The sequence below is a fragment of the Condylura cristata genome, unplaced genomic scaffold (assembly GCF_000260355.1).
Source record: "Condylura cristata isolate star-nosed mole 26May11 unplaced genomic scaffold, ConCri1.0 scaffold00010, whole genome shotgun sequence".
Classification (NCBI taxonomy): Eukaryota; Metazoa; Chordata; class Mammalia; order Eulipotyphla; family Talpidae; genus Condylura; species Condylura cristata.
Window position 1 is genome coordinate 38172225 of NW_004567111.1, and position 22799 is coordinate 38195023.

The 22799-nt window shown below is 39.5% G+C and overlaps 1 protein-coding gene across 2 annotated transcripts in view; it reads right to left on the minus strand.

Moving 5' to 3' along the window:
- Positions 1–22321, minus strand: part of CPB2 (carboxypeptidase B2 (plasma)) — a 34976-nt gene extending 12655 nt beyond the window's left edge. For both annotated transcript variants that reach the window (XM_012723194.1, XM_004680145.1), the window contains exons 1-6: positions 22248–22321; positions 14534–14609; positions 13386–13510; positions 11485–11593; positions 8051–8152; positions 5884–5988 (exon numbers count right to left, since the gene is read on the minus strand). In XM_012723194.1, the coding sequence (XP_012578648.1) occupies positions 5884–5988; positions 8051–8152; positions 11485–11593; positions 13386–13510; positions 14534–14609; positions 22248–22321 (591 nt within the window). The remainder of the gene's footprint in view (positions 1–5883; positions 5989–8050; positions 8153–11484; positions 11594–13385; positions 13511–14533; positions 14610–22247) is intronic.
- Positions 22322–22799: the final 478 nt, after the last annotated feature.

Genomic DNA, 22799 nt, shown 5'->3' on the forward strand with positions numbered 1-22799 from the left:
TAGTTAGTTTTTTGTCACAATTAAGTATGTTTCCTGTTCATTAGGCACAGGACTAAGTGGCAGCTTTCCCTGGGCATTAGCTCTGTGCTTCCCAACAGACAGCATCAGATGCTGCCCTCTGCTGTAGACTCCTCCAGCTTAAAGGTCACACATTTCCACACAATCCAAAAGCACTTAATTCTGATGACCAAGTTCTCCCCAACAAGAAACAATTATAAAGAAAAAGAACCACAAAGATAAAGTTCAATTGTTAAGTCATTAACTTCAACCAAGCTTTGATATAACATTTCCACTTGGGGCAACATTGCTGTATTTCAGTTTGTAGATAGCTTATAGTTATTTGTTTCTTTATTCAAAAGATCTCATTATTGACAAAGTTTTAATTCTATGTTAGCAATAGCTAAAACTACCATTTACTCTTTAAATATTTACTCATATTATCCTAGAACAATCATAAGTCACAACAAAATTATTTGCGATGAATACCACTTACGAAATATGAGAGAAAGGAAAGCAAGGGAGAAGTTATTTATAAATCTATTACAGGACAGAAATGAAAGCTTAATAAAGAGGAAGCACATTTTATAGACTGAGAGAACAATATTTTAAATAATTGAAAAACTAATTAGATACATTTTATGCTACAAATTTATGTTGGAGTTATTTTTCAGTATTAATATTCATAATCAGAAAAATACTAGGAGATCATATTTCATTCAAAAATAATAAAGCACTCATCATTTTCATTTCTACAATGTTTGCTGAATTTTAATCAACGAGGAAAGGTAGTTTTGTAACAGGGTGGTCCCTAGGAAAAAGGGAAGTTCCAGGTTCCCTGCCCCACCCAGAAGGAGGGTAGAGCTGAGCAGAGAAAAAGGAGAGAAGAGAAGGGAATGAAGCTGGATGGAGAACAGGACAGAGACCTAAGGAAGCCACATGGAGCAGCAAGCATGTGATGAAGAAACCAGGCTTGTTTCCTGACACTGGACTGGCTAAGGCTGATGTGGGTGAGACACCTGTAGGGAGGTGACTATGTCAGTGTTTATATTGATTTTGATTTTGCTCTTTTGCTCCCAGATTTGTCTGGCCATGTCTGACCCTTTTCCATGGGTCCCTGCCAGAAGGTGCTTTAGTCTTGTGGCAGCTTTCAGGCCTTGCTTTGGGCCAATCCTTTTGGGTTGACTTTTGCCCAAGAGGGGAAGGGTAACTTCAGGTGTTCGATTTAGAAGTTATATTCTTTGTGTTCCGTATTGTATATTCACTGTTAAAGTCCCTTTTATATGTTTTGTCTTGTTGCAGCAGATGGCAGAACCCACTTAGAGCAGGCAGGATTTGGGGGCTTCAGGGGTACCCCTTTCCCCCTATCCTCTAACAGAATTGAGGTGCCCTGTAACAGTTTCTTTTAATTTTTATGCTTTTTAGTAAAGAACTATTTATATACCTTTTTCTGTTGTGATTGTACTTTTGGTGTCATATCATAAATCACTGCCTAATCTGAAGTCACAAAGATGTACTACACCTATGGTTTTTTTCTCAGAATTTTATGATTTTATATTGATATCAGTGTAACAATTCTGACTTAATCCCATTGATCTGTTGAAAGAAATGAAAAATTTAAGATAACATTTTGGCCAAGTTGAACATGTGCATGAATCTAGTAATTCTTTACTATTACGTTTTCATCTGTGTGTTCTGGCGCTCTCCAAGCATGCATTATTTAGTGAATTTTCACAATAATATTCTGTAAATGTGTTTACTGTTAGGGTTTTATAGCTAATGAGTGAATCACTCCTAATGAGTTAGTTGACTGCAGAAATTATGCCTGACCCACAAAAGACAATAAATATTTTTCAGGAAATGATTTGCCAACAAGAAAAGTAACATAGTGGAAATCACTTTCCTATTATAAAAATAAGAAAGATGAGGCTCGTGCCAGAGCAGAGCGCCACAGTAAGTGAATGATTACGGGATGGGAGAAAGAGACTGGACTGATTCCTATCAGCAGGGCCTGTGACAGATGATTTCTCAGCTCTGCACCTCGCTATGCCTATGGCCTTTACTATGGTCCTAAACAACAATACCTACCAACAAGTTAACTTGAAACCATTATACAGAGAATGAATTAGTACATTAGGAATATAAGACACTACAAATGGAAGATCTGAAAATAAAATGTTATTCTTACTACCCTTAGAAATATAACAAAGAGGCCCTCCCTGGTGGTGCAATCAGTTAAAAAGCAGCACTGCAAGCTAGTTGCAGCAGCTTCAGTGTGCGATCGATCCCCACCCCCAGCCCGGAAGGTGACCCACATGGCGTGGCAGACCTCTCCTGACCCACCCGCTGCTCCCCTCAGCAGTGTACTTCCTCGATCTGCCTGTTCTGCTCCCCACTGTCTCTGGTGAAGCCTCTCACAGCCCCTGCACCTCTGGCCTGTACCCCAGTTGTGTATGCACAAATAAATAAATCTTTAAAAAAAAAAAAAGAAATATAACAAAGAGCTGGAATTTCCAGTTTTATTCCAATTTATGTGTGATGTACAATTCAGAACTTTAATGGCAATAAAATACTTAGCTAGCCAATAGGTAGTGTTCAGGTATTTTCTGGCTCATAGTTGTTTTTCAGTCTAAACCTGCTCATTCATTTAAACGTCATATTAAACAAGAAGATATTGATCACTGAATGTATGGATCAACCAATATACTAGGTTATGGGAACATAAAATTACTTTAGAGATGATCTTCAATATTAAACAACTAAGAAAAATGTTATGTTGGGAAGGAAGATAAAACAACTCAATATGTTAAGTATGATAACAAAATCAGGACATGTGAGGCAGTTCAAAAGAGGGTGGAGAATTCTATGGAGTGTTTCAGACTGGAACATTTGAAGGAAGGCTAACAGGTGACAGATTCAGGATATGTACAAATAGGCAGTTTGTGATTTGACTCGGGCTAGTTAGTGAAAGAAGAGACTCCAAGAAAGGAGGTGATAATTTAGAAGGGTGAGATATATCCAGGGACTTGAAATTTACTGAAATTATGCCACAGCAGTTGTGAAGAGTAAGGAAAGTGGAAGGAAAGAAAATTCAGAAGGCAGATTGTTAAGTGGTTCTGTCCTTCCTAGTCTCATCTGCGGCCATATTCTGGGTTGAAGTAAAGGTCAGGGAAAATTATTTCTGAGATCCAGAGGAAGGCCATGGAAGAAATTCACTAAAATAGACTTGAGGTTAGGCTTAGCAGAACAGAGTTTAAGAGCTGAGAAGATGATTTGTTAGATGGTCTCACATAAGGATTTTGGATTCACTCACCACGATGACAAGAGTTGGAGGAGGGGAAACAGCCATGTGCTAGATTCCAGGGAATTTTCTAGAGGTCAAAATAAGACAGAATAAGAAAGTACCAAGATGCTACAACCAGATTAGATCATGGGTTTCAGGGGAGAGGGAGAGCACTGGCTATATTAGGGCAGGAGAATGTCCCTTGGCACAGTGGATAATACAAGTATGAAGCAATATCTTTCACAAGTCACATGCCAACTAAGATGAGGAACAAAAGAGAATTCTGTGAGGTCCTGAGGTGGTCGAGTGCCAGCTTTGTGTGCAGTTAGGAGAGTTTTCCAGGGCAGAGGTTTAGACGACGGTTATCAGTAAGAAAAGCCAGTTGGCCAACAAAGTACTGAGTGAAGTCCTGGTCAGTATGTCTTAACTGGTTGCCGATGATGTTTCAAACCCTATCTGGGTTTGGCTTTGGTGACACAGTCATGCACAAGTCCGTCTCACCCTTGCCTTTGAAGAACTAGAAGGCATTTAAATTTGGCCTCCCAAGGATGAGTAAGAGGCATAGAGAGAAAGGATTGCCCTCAAGCTCCCAAGAGTATTGTATACTGAGTTTCCGTTCACTGAGCTGGAACTAAGGGCTTTAAAAATCCTAACTAAGCTTGAAAAGTGAACAAGAGATTGTGAATAAATAGAAAACTTGCCTATTGGTCTCTATCTCCTGTGCCTGATGTAAAGTTCAGAAATGCCTTGGAATGTTCTGGCTGAAACAGTGTCTTTTGTTCAAATGAGGAGAGTCATGGTGGACACCTGGTTTGGTATTGGTCAACAGAAAAAATAAGCCATGATTAGAACTTTGGAACTTTCACCTCTGCCCCTATTCTCCAGGAAGAAGAGAGGGGCTGGAAGTTGAGTTAATGATCTATTATCAACACATAATGAAGCCCTATAGGAATCACACACACACACAAAAAAATATATATATATAGGATTTGGGAAGATTCTAGTTGCTAAACACATGAAGGAAAGGGGAGAGTGCTGCACCCAGAAAGAACATGGAGGGACCCCCATTCCTAAAACTTATCCTGTGTTTCCCTTCAACCTGGTTGTTCATCTATACCCATTACCTTAGCCTTTCATAATAAACTGGTAAATAATAAGTAAGCTGTTGCTGAATTCAGTGAGCCATTCTAGGAGACTAATCAAAACTGAGGAAGGGGTCTTGGGAAGCTCTGATTTATAGCAAAATACCTTTAGGGTTGGAAACCTCATTGGCAATTAATAAGTATTTGTGGGAAAAAAGTGACTCCAGCAAGTGGCTGGGGTCAAAGGCAGCATGTACGGTAGGAGAGAAGAGGCATGTTGAGAATGACAGAAATAGGGGACAAGCTGTTGTCCTGACTCTCTCCTAACAATGTGAAATGGAGTTGTCAATCTGTCTATCTGGCCCTTTTCAAGTTTAGTGATGAAATGAAAAATTAATGTTCTGTCTCTCTTGGTTTTCACTTTTCTCTCTCCATTAACTGCTGCTCCATGCTAAAAAGAATAAAGCTAATCAACTTGGGAAGATTCCAGGTCCTCACATGACTGGGTTGCGTTAAGGGTCTGTTGGAACCAAATTTGCCTGGTCAGGGCAGTAGCCATGGTGGCTGGGAATGACTGAACAGGCTCAGGGATGAGGCAGCAACCCTGGGTGGGTAGAGAAAATCTTAGGCAAATAACTTGTCTGTCAGAACCAGCAGGGGGAGAAACATTCTTTACAGTTGATGTACCTCATTTGTAAAGTCAAATCAGTCTAACCAGCAATCTGTTAATTTCCTAACTCCTCTATTTTGTGTAATCATGTATCTGTGAATACAGAGACAATAACCATTATCAGAAGAACACATATTTTAAGCTGTTTTTCCAGTGGCAATGGCTGTTTGTAAAAATCAGTAGAGGATATATATATGCCCATTTTATAAAACTTGAAGCACAATTCTTACTTTTCACTTATTATAAAGGATCACAGTCATTAAGAATATTTACTTTGATGACATACTCTTTGTCTTTTTATGACTTCCTCTTTGTCTTAAATATAGATTTTTTTTAACAGCATGGCCTTCTTCAAGGACAAAACCCTTTATTATGACACATGCAAAAATATGATATGTCAGGAGTGTTGTGCCTTCTGTTCATTTTCCAAAAGGATATGGCGAAAAATGTTTAGATAATTCAAAAGAAGAAGAAATTAATTGGAGCCTAATTTAGAACATTACTTCAGCTCTTTCTTCTACTTAGCAGACATATTGCAACCACACACTGTTTCTTAATTCCTTCCCAGTATTTAGTTCCAGCCAGAAATATAGGAAGAGAAAGGTCAACAATATTCAAGGTGCCTCAAATGCTCACAGTCATGATTCTCAAACTTAATGTGCACAAATGTCACCTGGAAAGTCTATGAACATAAACTAGATTCCCAAGCCTCACCTCCAAAGATTTTTTTTAAGACAAAAATTTTAGGCTGTGACTTGAGAAAATGCATTTTAATAAACAGCCCTTTTGATTTTGACATGGGCAGTCTTAGAACACATATTTAGAAGTTGGTTTAAAGAATGAAGACTTACATAACCGACAAACCATAAGCAGAAAGCAGGAGAGATCCATTCTCTGCCATGGAGTCCACAGTCAATCCACATGGCACTTTTGGCTCTTTGTTCTTTTCCAGAAATCTGCCCAAAGGGGAGGAAAAATATCAAGAGGCCTCAGAATGATAACTTTCATTTATATATTGCTTACATTTTTTTCTTCCTAATCTTTGAATATGGATTATTCTCTGCATTTTTTTTTGAGAATTCTCAAAGCAAATTATAATTGGTAAGATTAAAAGTCACATAGTTGGTGAGGCTTGAAGCCAGTACTATTGATTTAAAGCATTTTTTATTTCTCCACAATTACCTAGTTATATCAGAGCTGCCTGTAGAAGGGGAGAAGTAGAAATCAGAGAACTACTGCTTCCGGGTTATCTTCACACTTCATTAGTGGTGAATGGGTGCCTGAGTGGGAAGCTTTTCATTGCAGGTGTGAACAGAGACAGGTTTGGGTAAAAAGTCAGTGGTGGCAATGACAGACTGGGCTCCCCTGCCCTCAGGCACAGGGCACATGCTATTCATGTGGGCTGATGGACCACCTGAGCTGCAAAGAGGACCCAATACTTCATGTTTCCTGTATTCTTGTTAGAACAGATTAAAACCCAGAAATCCAGACTCAACATTCTATCTCAGGATGACCAATGGGTCTCAATGGATTAGGAAGATATGGTATACACACTTCATGGAATACTATTCAGTTATTTTTTTAAATTTTTTATTTATTTGTGTATTTTTTAAAAATTTATTTATTTATGCATACAGAACTGGGGTACAAGCCAGAGGGGCAGGGGCAGTGAGAGGGTTCACCCAAGACAGAATGGAGCAGAAAAGGCAGAAAGGCAAGTAAACTGCTGAGGGGAGCAGAGGGCAGGTCAGAAGAGGTCTGCTATGCCATGTGGGTCACTTCTGGGTCAGGGGATCGAACTTGCACTGAAGCAGCTATGGCTCACCTGTAGTGCTGAGTCATAACCTATTGTGCCACCAGGGAGGACCCAGTTTTTTTTTTTAAAGATGAACTCTTGTCATTAGCGACAACATGGCTGGAACTGAAGGGGACTATACTAAGTGAAATAAGTATAAGGCAGAAGGGGAAAGACAAACACTGGATGATTTCACTCATGTGAAAAATAGAGAAAACAAACAAAGAAATTGACAAAACTAGACCAAAATAAACCCAGAAATATGACCATAGAATTGAGGCTGCTAGAGGGGTGGAGAAATGGGGACAAGAGCAAAGGTGGGTAGAGGCATAAGGTCCCATGATAAGGGACTGTGGAGGCTGGAATGGTGGAGGTGGGGTGGTAATATACACCTGAGACGGTGTGAACCTATTCCCCTAAATCACATACAGGTTGCACATCAGTTCCTCTAATGAAGGGGAAAACAAGAACAACAAAGAGGCTCATTATCACAATTTAATTAAGTTGGGGGAAAATGCATTACTTAAATGTTATTAAATTAAGTGTATTTTCCCAACGATTGGCTCTTACCCAATACTTCTTTCTGGGGGGTTGGTTGGGAGGGAAGAGAGTGGTAAAAACAAACTGCAGAATGAGAAATCAAAGGCAGGAATGATTGTGGCTTCAACTCCTGAAATTTCTTCCTGTGTTGCTTATTACTGACTTTTACTAAGGCCAGTTTAGTCCACTGAAAATAACTAGATGGATGAAGACTGGAGTAGAAGTCATCAATGAGCCCTCCTGCCTCCCCTACCCCAGGTACCTGTCCGTCTCTGGCTTAGGTAGTTCAGCTCTTACTTTGGTTCCAGAGATGGCATCAGTGGCGGTGTTTGTTCAGCAATACATTCTGTTCCTGTTTGTTTTTTTTTCTTTTTGTCTTAAGTATGCTGATCAGAGGTGGTGGTGGTGGTGGTGTAAATCAAACTGGGACTTGAAAAAGTAACCCAGACTAGTCCCCTCACTTTAAGAAGATAGGCACTTATGTTCAGGAAGGGTACATGGCTCATATAATGTTGATTCTGAAACAGGATTCTACTCTTGGACCAACACCACACATCTAAATGTTAATAACCAATCCCTAAAGAGCATAATATTAAAGATGTGGAATAGAACTATTTCCAGGCATCAAAAGAAAAAAAAAATCTAAGCTCTAATAAGAACCACTGGAGAACCCCACAACTCACCTTTAAGACATAAAGTGGATGTTTCTCAAATGAAGATCCAATGTGGATTTTTTCAACCATGTTAGGATAGTTCTCAGTTATAACTTCCATCCAAGAATAGATCTGTCAAAGTAGAAATTAGTGGTGAGAGAGCAGGTTCAAAGCAGGTCCTTGATCAAAGGAAGCACACAACTTCTTCATCAGATCCCTCTAAAACTTTTTACATAATAAATATGGAGAACTAAACACTCAGGGCACTGTTTTCTTCTGCTGATTAAATCAACAAAATTGAAAATCAGTAAAAGTTTTTAGAAGTACCAAGGAGTAGAGAAAGAGTGGAAACGTCCTAAGTGACTTATGACAATATAGGAAAAGTGAACCTTTAAAGTATAACTCCTGAGAATTATTTTAAAGGCTCGTGCCACTGAATCCCTGCTGCAAATGAAATCTTCATCATTCAAGAGTTCACTTTTGTTTGTGGCAATTTTTAAAATATTCAAGTTTCTACAGGTAATCAAAGGAAACCCTGACTCTTTGCATAGAGTAAATGGAAATGGCATTATTTCCCAGTGTCCCCAACAATGAGAACCATGTAATAGTGAGAGGCAAAGGGGAGGATACCCAGGAACTTTCTTCTCAATCATGAGCAAGGAGTTTAAATCTGGACCTATTTTTTTGGGAGAAGTCATAGTATTTGTGATTCTGTAGTGGCAGGAAAACAAAACAAAATAATTCTAGGAATGACTTTAGGATAGCATCCATTTCAAAGCTGGTGATGACTCATTACCTGTTTAAGATAAGTGCTACTCAGTCATGTTTTAATGTAAACCACATGTCCTGAGGTCATGCTTATACTTTTATGCTTTCTAAAATGAGAATGACCAATCCTTGACCCTATTTTTGAAATCTTTTTGAAAGATGATCTCCAATAGCAACCCTAGTTGATGGAAAAACTGGAGCACCTTTTAGATTCTCCCAGAGCAATGTAACTATTGTCAGCTGGGAATTAAGAAGCTCAGGAAGGTCTGATGATTGCTAAATAGTTATGTTATCTGTGTCTTGGGTGCTGGAAATTTAACTATCAAAGATTTTCTCACTGTGGCTATCTGTACTGTGCCACACTTTTTTTTTTTAAGATTTATTTATTTATTCATACAGAACTGAGGCACAGACTAGAGATGCGGAGGATGAGAGTATTCACCAGAGACAGTGGGGAGCAGAACAGGCAGACCGACGAAGTATACCGCTGAGGGGAGTAGCAGGCGGGCCAGGAGGGGTCTGCCGCGCCATGTGGATCTCCTCCGGGGCAGGCGGGGATCGAACTCATGTGGAAGTAGCTTAAGATTCTTAGTGCAGTGCTCCATCCCGCTATGCCACCAGGGAAGGCCCTGTGCCACACTTTTAATAGAAGTACAACTAAGGATGCGACAGTGTTAAGCTATGTTATGTCACTATGTTAATGATTCAGATTTTCCTAAAGCTGGGCAGGCTGCTGTTTGAATTCAGCTTCACAGACTTTCTTTAGCCATTTTGTTATCTAATCAGGGGTGATGGTGACATCCTTTGATGTCTCTCTTCTTTTACTATCTGCTTTGAGAAGTATGTTTTGGTGATTTGTTTCTCTCCCTACTGTGAATTATTTAAGATTTCCTAGTGATAGTGGGTAACAAAGGTGATAGAGAATCACTGTTGAGGGAGGAAGGATATGGCAGAATTCCTGAGAGCAGGACTGTCATGGTTCCTTTGACTCTTAGAAAAGACCAGGGGTGGCAGGGGGAGGAAAGGTCCACAGTATTTTCTGGAATTTCTTCATCGTGAACTAGGCTGTGCGTCCTGACCTCAATTCCTACATTGAAGTCCTCATCCTAGTACCTCAGGAGGTGATTCTATTTGAGAGAGTGTAAAGGGGTGAGTAAGTTAAAGTGAGGACATGGGTAAAACCTAACCCAGCTGGACTGGTGTTTGTATATGAAGGGGTGATTAGGACATTGCAGAGATACAGCTGGGGTGTGCACACAGAGAAAAGGCCACGTGGGGTCACAAAATTACTGATAAAGACGAGGAGTGATGCCTCAAGAGAAACAAACCCTGTGGACAACTTGGCAGTGGATTGCCAGCACTCCAAACTGTGTGACAAAATACATTTCTGTTGTCTAAATCCCAGCCTATGATACTTTGTTGAGAGTGTGTCCTAAACTAATATAATTATGTACTTATTTTCCTCCCATGTCTTTCCAATTCTTTCCTGGGGATACCTTTTTTGAACAAAATAATTACATTTTTTTTTAATATTTAAAAATACTTGTTTAAGGTATGCCCCTTCTTACTGAGCTTCAACACAGTGGTGATTTATTTATATTGCCATCTCCAGTTTGCAAATCATATGCCATCTAATCTGTTGACTCTGGCTACAGGGTGCCTATGTAGATCTGATGATGGACACAAGAGGACAGAAGGGGAAGAGAAGGATAGGAGAGGGATAGAGCTTTAAAATCCTCATCAATCAGCCAGACACATCAATTCTAGAAGCAGACGGAGTTCTCGTTTAACTAACTGGAAAGAAACAGATGCTTTTGAAGATTAAATAGAAAATTGATTTTTATTACTTGAGTCTAGATGTATTAAAATATAGATAGATATGGTCCTTAACAGTTTCTGGGCACCTAGTCAAAGATGATAAAAATGTTTATATTAAGCAATACCACAGCAAAGTCCTATGAAAGAATAAAAGGTATCTAGGGATTTTTATTACTTGGCATTTACTATAAAAAAGAAAGCCCTTTAAGGGGCTTACCTTTTCAACAAATAGATATGTGGAAATGATTTAGTGTATTATATGAAAGCTTACCGAGGTCAACTGAACATCAACATCTTACTCGGATTCCCTCTAGAGAAACTGAATACGGTAAGTACTGATAGGACTAAACATTCAATTTCTTAATGATATAAACAAAGAAGACACTGACATTCCTTCTTCTATTATTACTACTTTTACGATTATTACTGCTACTACTACCACCAGTTTAAATAGGTTCTTTTTCAGAAGAATAAAATGTACTTGATAATGTACTAAATATCACTGATTACATTCTTTGAATTTAGTGAGACAATCTGGCAATTGTTTAGTTGGTTATAATCTGAGTAATGTTCTAAAGAAACATGATTAACTGGACAGTTTCAACAAAAAGGTTCTATTTTTAGTTCTTTTTGTTCCTTAACATGCACTGTTACTCCTAAGTGCTAGGGAACTTCTAAACCATCAGCCTGTTTAGAGGCCGTAATACAATTTTCCCAGGGAAGATACCGACAGAAGGATGAATTACCACCATGAAATCAACCCAAGTCTGAGGTTTTTTTTTACCCTCTTCCAGCAGTTATGATTCTTTAATAATTTCCCTTGGTTAAGACGGAAATGCTTATCAAATGAAAACAGTAATTCAAGTGTGCTGACTTACTTCATTGAGGGAGTGATATTGTTCATAGTATGATGAGGCTCCCCGGGGGCTGACCGTGTCGTTCAAAGTTTGCTGTCGAATAAGTTCTTCCACATCTTCTATGGAGACACTAGGTGATGAAACAGAGGGTAAGCTGGTATCTAAACAGGGATCTGATCTTCCCACATGGCCCATTGCAGGTACATCATGGGGAAATAGTCACTAAGAAATTTAACAAGTAAAAGTTCAACAGAGTGAAAACACCAATATCAAGTTGTGATAAGCTGCAATTCGCAAATTCATTCAGCAGGGCTTAATGGACACTAGAGAGGAAAGAGCTTCTATGGGGTATGTTTTTAGGATCTCCCATTTTCACTCTTTTTCACATTATAACAAACACCACTACCAAACTGTGATAAGCTGAAATTTGCAAACCTATTCAGCAGGGCTTAATGGACACTGGAGAGGAAGTAGCTTCTATGGGGTGAGTTTTAAGGATCTTCCATTTTCACTCTTTTTCACATCATCAACATTGCTCAATTATGTTTCTTCAGTGTTTTTATGTAAGCTTATAGGTTAACAGACAACTTTCTTCAATCTGGAGTAATAGTGTTGTAGTCTGTTTTCAGTTAGGGCCAAGGAGAAACATCAACCTTTTCTTTTTTACTGTGACAAACTATGAATAACCTATCCCAGATGTTTTGCATAGTCATAGATTATCAAATCTCTAGAGAAATAGAAGCAATGGTAAAGAGAAAGTATGAAAGGCACCCTATTCTGTGTCTCTTGAGAATGTCCACATTCACACTAGGTTCAAACATCTGAACATGTCAAGTCATTCTCTCACCGGGGCTGAACAATTTGAGAATTAGTTGTCGTCTTAATAAAGATTTCTCTTCTTTTATTTAGGCCAATGAACAAAAGTCAAGGCTTTGATATCAGAAAAGGTCTACTCTGTTCTAGCTGGCTGAGACTGAGAAATTCCTTCATAAGTATGACTGCACACAATTAGGATACTGTCTAGCTTGCAGGGTTAAATAAGGATGAAACAAAATAGTGCAGCTTTCCCTCACTATCTCAAAGTGAAACATTCCACCTCAGTTTCTCCTTGAGATGATAGGCTATTTGGGGGGTTTGAGACTGCTCCAGATATTTTTCACATAAATCAGTGATAATAGCATAGCCATCTCCAAAAATAACTTCCAGAACATACCAAATCAGAATGTTCTACTTTTAGATGGTGGCAGCAATCTGTAAATTGAAATAGACTCAACACAGTTCCTGGAAGGCATTAAACACCTATACTGGATTAATTATTGTCATAGTGGATTTTCCAGAAGTTTCCCACTGAGTCACAGAAGAGAGCATGGACTCCAGGGAGTGTTCGGGCAGCTGCTGGACACCAGCACTTGGCCAAAGGAAGAGCTATTTGGAGGGAAAACATCAAAAAGAAGATGGTATGGACTGACTCTAAACATAAATCATACCAGGTACAATTTTAATTTAGGGCCAGATATTCAGGGCTGTTCAAAGATTTTGTGAAGGAAGTACAGTTGCCTTCAAGTAGCTGCTTGAGACATTCTACAAAGCTTACTAAAGTGAATGACAACTTTTCTTGCAGAGTCTGGGTACAGAATAGAGGAACTATAAGACGGAAGGAATTAGAGGAAACTATAAGAAGCTGCACCAATCACTGTATCTAGCACTCATTTTCAAGTAAGGGTCTAAGGTCACAAGACATGGAGCCACTTTCCACGGCCACAGAGCTAGCTACTTGGGTTTCATCACTGATGCGTTTTAGATGTTTCCTTGTTGCCATGTTTAATGTATTTATTTTTCCAGAAAGAAATTATACCATCCCCTAGTGAAATGTATGATAAGTCCTTAAAATAGCTACTCAATAAATTATGAATGATGCCTACCTGAATGGAATTCTACTCTCATTTAAAAGGGATTTCACATTGCTTACATCAGATGCATTCACAAAAAAATGGACTTCGTTTTGCTTTGCAATTAACTCAGCTGTTACTGGCTGCCAAAGAACAACCTGCAGTTTCAAGGGGGAAAATTGATAAAACAAAAAATGATTGTTCACATTAATCTCATATATAGCTAAAGCCATAAAAATGTACCTATAGGCCCTCCCTGGTGGCGCAGCGGGTTAAAGCACAGCACTGAGAATCTAAAGCCACTTCCACATGAGTTCGATTCTCGCCTGCCCAGGAGGTGACCACATGGTGTGGCAGACCTCTCCTGACCCGCCCGCTGCTCCCCTCAGCAGTGTACTTCGTCAATCTGCCTGTTCTGTTTCCCACTCTGTCTCTGGTGAAGCCTCTCACTGCCCCTGAGCCTCTGGCCTGTACCCCAGTTCTGTATTCACAACTAAATAAATCTTAAAAAAAAAAATGTACCTATAAGGGAAATGAAAGTTTCCTAGTTACTGGTCCCCACCCACATGCTAGGTAATATATGTGTTTATTTTTCAGGGAACTTTCTTTGTTCTTCTCTGTAACCCTCGTTGCTAAAGAGGACTTAGAATACACTAGGCACTTTACAAGTGCTTGGTGTAAGCAAGAATGAAGGGGTGGATATGTATTTGTATGATCCAACTATAAAATTGGATGTTCTTGATAGATGTTTAAAAGGGAAATGAATTTCATCTAGAAAGAAAGTTTATGACATACTGATTTTTCTTTAATAAAAAATTCTATATCCTTGACGTAGAATTTTTCAAAAGTTTTACCTTGTCTGTGTTTTTTTTCTCTAATTATTATGTTTGAGCAAAGCCTTCCAGTAATATTTGCATTATTTTCTATTTTAGCATTCTCTTTACCTCATGGTCATACTCATTTCTTTTGACCATTATGACAACAATGAACTGACGTACAGTAAGTCAATACACAAATTAAAAGGAACCAACAAAATCACATGGTTTGCAGAAGGGAGAGAAGACTAAAAAGGGGGCTTATACCCAGTTATATCTCAGTCAGATGCCATGTGAATGGGAAAGTGGCATGCAATACTTGTACAAAAATAAAACAAACATAAAGAGAAATGAGGAAGAAATTACCTTGTATGTTGTTGTCAGATTCTGCAGAATTTGAACTTGCCTAGAAGTTCTAGGAAGAACAGCTAAAACCTGGCCACTGGGAAACAATAAACAGAATTTTGGTATTAGATTTTAAAGAGTGAAAACGAGATAAATTGTAGTCAGAGAGGATCTGATCATTGTAAAAAGAAAAATGTAAAAGGATAAAAGCAAGCCCCACTACAGATTAAGTATTAAAACAAACAAACAAAAGAACACAGGGCCCTCTCTGGTGGCTCAGTGGCTTAAGGCGCAGCACTGCGAGCTAGCCGCAGCCGCTTCCTTGAGAGTTCCATCCCTGGCCACAGAGGTGACCCACATGGCGTGGCAGACCTCTCTTGACCTTCCCGCTGTTCCCCTCAGCAGTGTATTTCATCAGTCGGCCTGTTCTGCTCCCCACTCTGTCTCTGGTGAATCTTCTCACCGCCCCTGTACCTATGGCCTGTACTCCAATTCTGTATGCAAAATGTTTAAAAACAACAACAACACAGGGCCTTCCTCGTGGCACAAGGGGTTAAGTATCAGCACTATGAAGTAGTCAGCAGCCACTGCATTAAAAAAAAAATGTATCAGGAACTGTGGGCCAAAGAGATGATGACAACTTCTGCTTACGTTATTAGTGAAGGTTTCATGGAAGAGATAACTAGATGAATTAAGTGTATAAAGTTATGATGGGAGGAGACAAAAGGACACCTTGGAGAAAACTGAAAGCTGTTTATTGTTGTCCAATGTAGGACATAGGTGTTTAGGGCAAGAGAAGAATGGTAGATAAACAGAACTGAATCTGGAAATTTAAGTTCCAACTCTCCTAGTGAAGGATTTGAATGCAAGCTGAGAAACTTGGACTTTATGTTGTAGGCAAGTTAGAGAGAAGAAAGTGGTATCACTTGACTTATGATTTATAAGAACAGCTTTGATAGCAGAGTAGAAAATTGTTTTACTTTGGAAAACCTGACTAAAAAATTTTAAATTCTGGAAATAAGCCTGTGGAGACCTGATTTTCATAACAAGAAGGAGGGGCCCACAGAAACAAGAGGCTGGGAAATTGTAAGTCAACCTCTGGAACAATTTCAGCATAACCTATTCAACCATTTCTTCAAGTGTTCAAGGATATATATGGTAGGATTATTCATTGTAGCAATAACTCGAAATCACATGAATCCTATTACTAACAGAATTGTTGAACGTCGGTTGTTGCTTCACATTCTAGAATTCTTTGTAGCCATTACGAAGAATGAGTTATATTTATAATAGTTGACTAGGGGAGATTTACTTGATATAATTAGAAACAGAAAAATCATGTGTTAAAAGCAGAAGAAAGTTATGTATAAATAAACAGCACATTATTAACATTGATTTGGAGGGTGAGGAATGGCAGATGAAGGACTGGGGAGGTGAGAGCAGATAAGACTTTTAAAAAGAAAGGGCTCTGTAGTATTGATAGAAGATGTGATATGTAACAATTATAAAATTTGCATGTACATATATAAATGTATTGAGAAATACATGAAATAATGATCATCAAAATGTTAATGCTTTCTCAGTGATGAAATTTTAGTGTTTTTCTAAATTTTATGCTTTCCACATTATTTATCCTTCTACTAGAACTCATTCAATCAGAAATATATATATATATATAAAGCCTTTCTAAGTGTGAAAAAGTCACTAGCTTCTGGTGATCCTCTTATCAGAACATCCCTTGCTGTTTTCAGCTGTCCTGTGAACACATCAATGAGCACAATCACACTGTGGTTTTTCTAGCCTTGCACAATACTTTCATATCTTGTTCTTGAATATTCTGATTCCTTTTTTCACCATCTGCCACAGTACTTCTGGTTCACTTAGGATAGCCCATTGTTTTCTCTGAGCTAAAATATATCATCTTAGCAGCAATTAGCACCAACTCCCAAGGATCTAACTACAATGTCAAATACTGTACCAAGGATAAGTACACTTCCTTGGCAATATGGTCCTTTCCTTCAGTAACACACTGAGCAACACATTGCTACAGCCAGAGGATGTCTTAACACTAGTAACTGACCTGGAAGCAGGAGGGAAGATGGGACTAGAGCCTGAGGACTGGCCGTGGAAGATGACATTGCAGGTCTAGCTCCCTAAAGGCAACAGGAGTGCTGAGGTCACTGTAGAATAGAAGCCAGATGGCAGTGCTTACCCACCAGTAACACACTGATCACAATCACTGTAATGAACAGCGGTCAGAGCAGCAGCCAGAGGGCAATGACCCTTCGAAAGCTACAGAGTTAGTTAAGAGAACACAGAGTTCTCAGGGGCTGGAGGGGCAGACAACAGACGTATTGCTCAATCTTTACAATCAAAATAAATCACGGTAGATAGTGACAGAGGCTAAGGACAGCTATTCCCATCAAGTCACCATCCATTGCCTGGTGTCCAAACATGAGCTGATTCTCTGACCTGGAAGTTCTTGCCTGACAGAGGAGTCAGGTCCTCACAAGGAAAGACCCTGCAGTAGTATATAAAGGGCATGTGGTCATCACTTCCCCTTTCCAAAAGGGACCTATGACAACTGATTCAGGTAACTGTATATGAGGGAGAGGATATTTTGAGCCTTTTGCACTCCAGGTGTAAGTGACATTGAAACTTGGAGGTTGGAATCCTAACTTAAGCTCAGTCTGCTGTGGGCCCATGGGGCCCATGGATTCCCCCATGATCATTTTCCAGGTCCCAAAATGTATAATTGAATTGGACATACTTGACAGCTGGCAGAACCCCCACTGATTTCTTGCCTGTGAAGTAGTAACAAGACAGGAAAAGTTTTCAAACTGTGAACTTGTCTACCCCCAGCCAAGACAGTAACATTAAAGGGAAAAAAGCACCCTAGAAGGGAAATGGCAGGTACTGGGAATACACTTTAAATACCAAAGATTCAAGTTGGTGGTTCCCATGGAATTCACTTTTCATTTACCAGCCTGCCTCCCACAAGAGCCAAATGGATTCCAGAGAATGCAGTGGACAATCAAATACACCAAATAAGAGTCTGAATAGTGGCCACTGCCCTCGGTGTGGTTTTCTGCTGGGCAGAGCCTTGGGTATATGGTACAACAAGCCCTCACTTAATATTGTCAATGATGTTTTTAAGTTAAAATGTTGTAAAAAAAAATTTACTGTATGCTAGTTGATATGAACCAGAATTAAGTTCTTACAGCATATTTCTGGTCACAAAAACATCACCAAAATTCTAAATATAGATCCAACACTTATACTATTTAATAGTAATTTGTCATCATGTAACAGGTACAGGTTTCATGGACTCCGCCCCTACTCCAGATGCTGGAACTCCAAATCCCATCAGTACCAAGAAGAAGCACGCCAGGACGTGAGGGCGGAGCTGAGCAGCCAGGTTGGGATAAAACTGGACATGTGGGCTCTGGGGGGCTCTTGGCCTGGTGGTTCGCAGCTGATCGTTTTGGCCCTTATCGGTTTTCAGCGTGCCGGTGGAGTCCAAGTCAGCAGAACTGGTAGGACATCCTAGTTAACCTGTGTTTCTCTCCCTCTTTCCCTGGTTATTCCTTTACCTTTCTCCTTATAAATAAATCCATTATTTAACCTTTTGAGTGTGTCTATAATACGATTGAATCGTAAGCGCACTGGTGAAGACCCACAGACAGGCAACCCAATTCACATTGGGGTGCCCTGTAACAATCACTGGTTGCCTTTCCAAATCGCTTGTACCAGTTCAGGGGTGTGGTGGCCAGAGCCTGTCCCTGCAGCTCCCAGGCAAAGCAGGAATCCACATGGGACAGGAGAGAGGACATTTGCATACCACTCCTGCTCACGAATACTGGAATGGCTTAGATGTGCCATGAACCTGACGTTCACGCCACTGGGATGTGGGAGAAAACTGGAATACAGGCAGAAACCCCCTGTAGACATGGAGGGAACATGAAGACTGTACAGCCAGTGGCCCAGGCAGGTCCCAGGAGGTCCTGCCAACTACCAACTACATTTTATAATTCTCAAATCTCAGAAGGGAGCTCTGTACATGTAAAAGCTCTGGTTACCAGAGGAACAATGTTTCTACAGCCACATAAATGTGTGGGTGCATATATGTGTGTACATACAAACACCACAAAAGCGGGGGAGGAATCTCAGCCACAGGAAGCCAGAGGTCACTGCAGGTTTCCTAGGAGGGAAGGATGGAGTCACAAGAGACCACCTAGGAAGAACTGCAGCTATGCTGATCAAGAGAATACCCAGCAAAGGAATCTTAAAAATCTTGGAGAAGTTAAAATTCAAGAAAAGGACTGTAACAGTTGAATAACAGCACCGCTGGATCTGACCTTCTACTTTTTTCTGTATTATAGTCATTTACATTTCTATATATAACTCAAGGACTGTCAATTACTTGACTGGGTTTAAAAGTCCCGGAATTTTCTAACTTCCATGTCAGGGCAGGAGTCCATGTACAATATAATGGGGTAATAAGAAATGGAAAATAAAAACCCATTTTGATGATCTCTGAAATGACAGATACAGTATTTTAGAAATAACCGTTCAAAAGCAAAAAACAGAACAGGTTCATGCAAAAACTAGACTGAAAGGACAAGCACAGCGAAATAACAAGTCATTTTAAACAAAAATTGAGGTCTAGAGAGGGGCACCAAGAGTCCAAGACTGTAGGACTAATCAGGTGATCTGTGGTTTCAACTCCTCTCCAGGTCCTGTGCTGTTAAAACCTAAGCAACATTTCCTTTGATGCTTTTCTAAGAATGCAATTATGCTCATCAAGTTTTGTCACAATTCTGAAAGATTTTTTTTTTTTAATTTGAAAGGCAGGTGGGATGTTTCTGAATAACAGAACATGGCCCAAGGCAGGAATTTTGTTTATGCATTACAGCATTTTAAGGCCACTGGTGTGCTGTTCTTTAAGATGAAAATAATGGATCAGTGGCAGCTCAGTGAAAGAGAGTAAGCTGGTCTCCTGGGTGGCAGGTAGTAAATGAAGTCAACAGGAGAATGCTTCCTGTGGTCTGCTGATAATTCCGGAGCCCTCTATCTGCAAATTTCCTCCACTCTCTAATTCCTTTTCCTTCTTTTCTTTCTCTTCCTCATTCCCAATAAACAGCCTAGGCAGCCAAGCTGTGCTTAGGTAATGCAATTAATGACAGTTGTCATGATTCCTACTAGTATTTTACTTTCACACTTTTTAGTGTTTGCCTTTTAAAAGGAAGTTAATATAGAGACTTTTGGGGGGCTGCCTTTCTCTTTGGCAAATGATATTTCTGCCTTTAAAATTTTTTTGTTCTTGTTCCATGGCATCTCATTGAGGAGATTTATCAAAATGTACCTACAAATCAGTCACTAGGAGATGGCCTGAATACAGTGTGTTATTAGGAAAATGATCATGACAAGAAAACAATAACAAAGAGCAGCTTTAGGGAAAAAACCAGAGCAATTAGCTCTTTTTAGAAGGGATTGTATTATGGCCCCCAGAAATAATTCATCAAAGTTTGACATCCCGAATGAAATTAGATTTCCCTTTTAGCTTCGGTAAGAGACCTTTCCTGGAAAGGAACATTTGGTTAAAAAAAATAATAACTTCTACTTACAGAAAGAGGAGACTGTAATGTTATTTCTAGGGGAGGATTAGCCTCAAGAAATCAAATCTATATTTTACAACAAAGTTGCAGTTTTCTCAGCTCCCCACCTCTCCAAATACACAGTCTCCAATATTTCTAATATGGTGTTATCTGGTTAAAATACAGTTCTTTTCTCATTCCTCTCATCCAGCAGAGGGACCAGACTCCAAAGTATAAGCTGAAGCAAAAAAAAAAAAAAAAAGGAAAGCCCTTTCTGGGGTATGCATTCATTTCTTTTTTTTTTTCTTGTCTATTTCCTTTACTTGCATATTTTGTGCCGTTGAACTGTTATATGCTTGCTCATTTTGAAGTGACATGGGAAAGCTTTTGGTATATTCCGCTAATGATTACTTAATCAAGGAGTTTAGTTCACAGTGTGATCCAGAGGGCTGGCCCAGGCTGCAGGGGGCCTCCCAAAGCCCAGGAGCAGCTGTGAGGAGTCAGGGTCTGGGCTGGTGCCAAGGTCACATTTTAGTTAGATGCCACATTTTAGTTAGATGCCACAGGTGAGGACTGTAAAGATGATCTCTGGTCTTTCTTCCATGTAGATCTTGGATCAACTGTCTTCTCGAACTCACTGTTGTGAAATCTAACCTCCTTTCAAATTGGCTCTCTTTCCAATTTCTAGAATTTTTAGAGGCAGTGTTGTACAGTGAAAAAAAAAATTAAAATGAGGGGGAAAGTGGGGTTGAATTCAAACCCTATACTTATTCTTGGATTTGTGAGCATGTGGTTTATTCTTGAGGCTCAAGTCCCTCCCTCTAAAATGCTGAGAAGATTTCAAGACTGTGGGACTGTCAGTACCTAACAATATAGCATTTCTAAGCGTTTATTCCAGTGCATGGAATGAAACAGATACTAAATAACCTGTTTTCTCCCTGGCCCCCTCAGCCAATGGCACAGCCGTAGCCGTATCGGTGCTACCATGTTCAAGTTGGACACGCCAGTGTCAGTTTTCCTTTTCACTCCCCTTACCTGAAAGCCTATCACCAAGTTATAACTAGCAACAACCTCAGAAATCATCGTCCTGATTTACTGATCAAATACAGAGACATGTCACTGATTATTCGAGCTTTTTTCTCCTGTGTCAACTCAGTAATTATTATTTAGTGATGGAATTTGTTGCTTGAAACTTGGCAGTCATATTGAATAAAAACCAATTAACCAACTAATTAATTCCATGATGATGTGCAAACACAACTTCAGCATCACAAATCAGTTTCCATTTTCTAAAATATTGTCCTATAACTTTTAATGACTCAGAGAGTTTTATTTGGCAGAATTTCCCCCATTCTGGGTGTGTCCCTTCCCTATTTGCCGTTCATGGGAGAGAAATCTGTCTGGGAGATAAGTGGAGAAGAAAAGGATCATGGAAACAAAACAAAACAAACAAACAAAAGGAGATAATTCCAAAGGAAGCTTCCAATTTTAAAAAGCTTAATAACTGACTAGTTAAATGCCCACACTATACATAGCTTGGAACTATTCACATCATGTGCTATATTGCTACAGCATGGTTTGTATACTTCTAAATGGGTTGTAGTAGAAGATCCTACCGGAATCACTCTACTAAACAAAATAATTGGGTAAGTTTATGATGTGATCTTTAAAACACAACTATTCTTCCTGTCATAGTCTGAGTACTCAAGCACAACCCAAATACCCTGATACTTTTAGTCTCTTATCCCTTTTATGTTCCATGTACAAGAGGAAAATAAATTACACTAAGTTAATATATTTCATATGTTAGAATATAAATACTTTCATAAAAGACTCCTTAATCTCCACAGCCACTAAATACACATTCTTCTAGCAATACAATTAGATCCGGACATTAAATACACGTTCTCCTAAAACTAGGTCCGGATAAGAAAAATGACAGACCCTGGGCTTAGCAAGAAACTGGCTATATTGAAACCTCTTGTTTCTTAGGGCCACAGGGCAAGTTTCTGAAAGGGCTGAACTTCAGACCTGACCATTTGCTCACCACCCCAGTGCACTGGTTTGACTCCACAAGGCCTGGCCAGCAAACAAGTCTGGGGAACAACCCACCACCCTCCAGGCTCCTCTGGTGTTACCTCTGAAATGCAGAGACCTGCTGCTTCCAAACAAGGACAATGGCAATAAGGACTCCAAAGCTGTAAAGCTTCATCCCCACCGGTGATTTGCTCTAAAACCAAGTTCTCCAAAGGAGGTTCTATGTAATCAGCTATCAAGGATGATTGCACAGAACCTTCTTTACACACTGGTTAAAATATAATGGCCTGTTCCTTCTCATTTCTGTGGATCAATTAGCTTCACTTCCTTTCCCACTTTCAAAAAAGAAAGTTTGACAAAGGTTGTTTTTAATTTTGACTAGAAAATATTTAACTCCTCAGGGAAGATGAGGCCTACAATAAAAAGCCAGTCATGTAACAGGAGCGTGTCTGTTCTTTGTAGCACATGGAAGGATGCAAAAATCTGCCACCCCCATATTGATCTTTTTGGGGGAAGTTTGGTTTTATGGGAGAGGGTAGGGTAGAGTTTGCTTTTGGTATTTCTGTGTAAGCCTCTCTACCAGGGTCATTTTAAATTTGAATGATAGGCAAAAGTTCAAAAGAGAAGGTATGTAAAAAGACATAAAAAAAAAA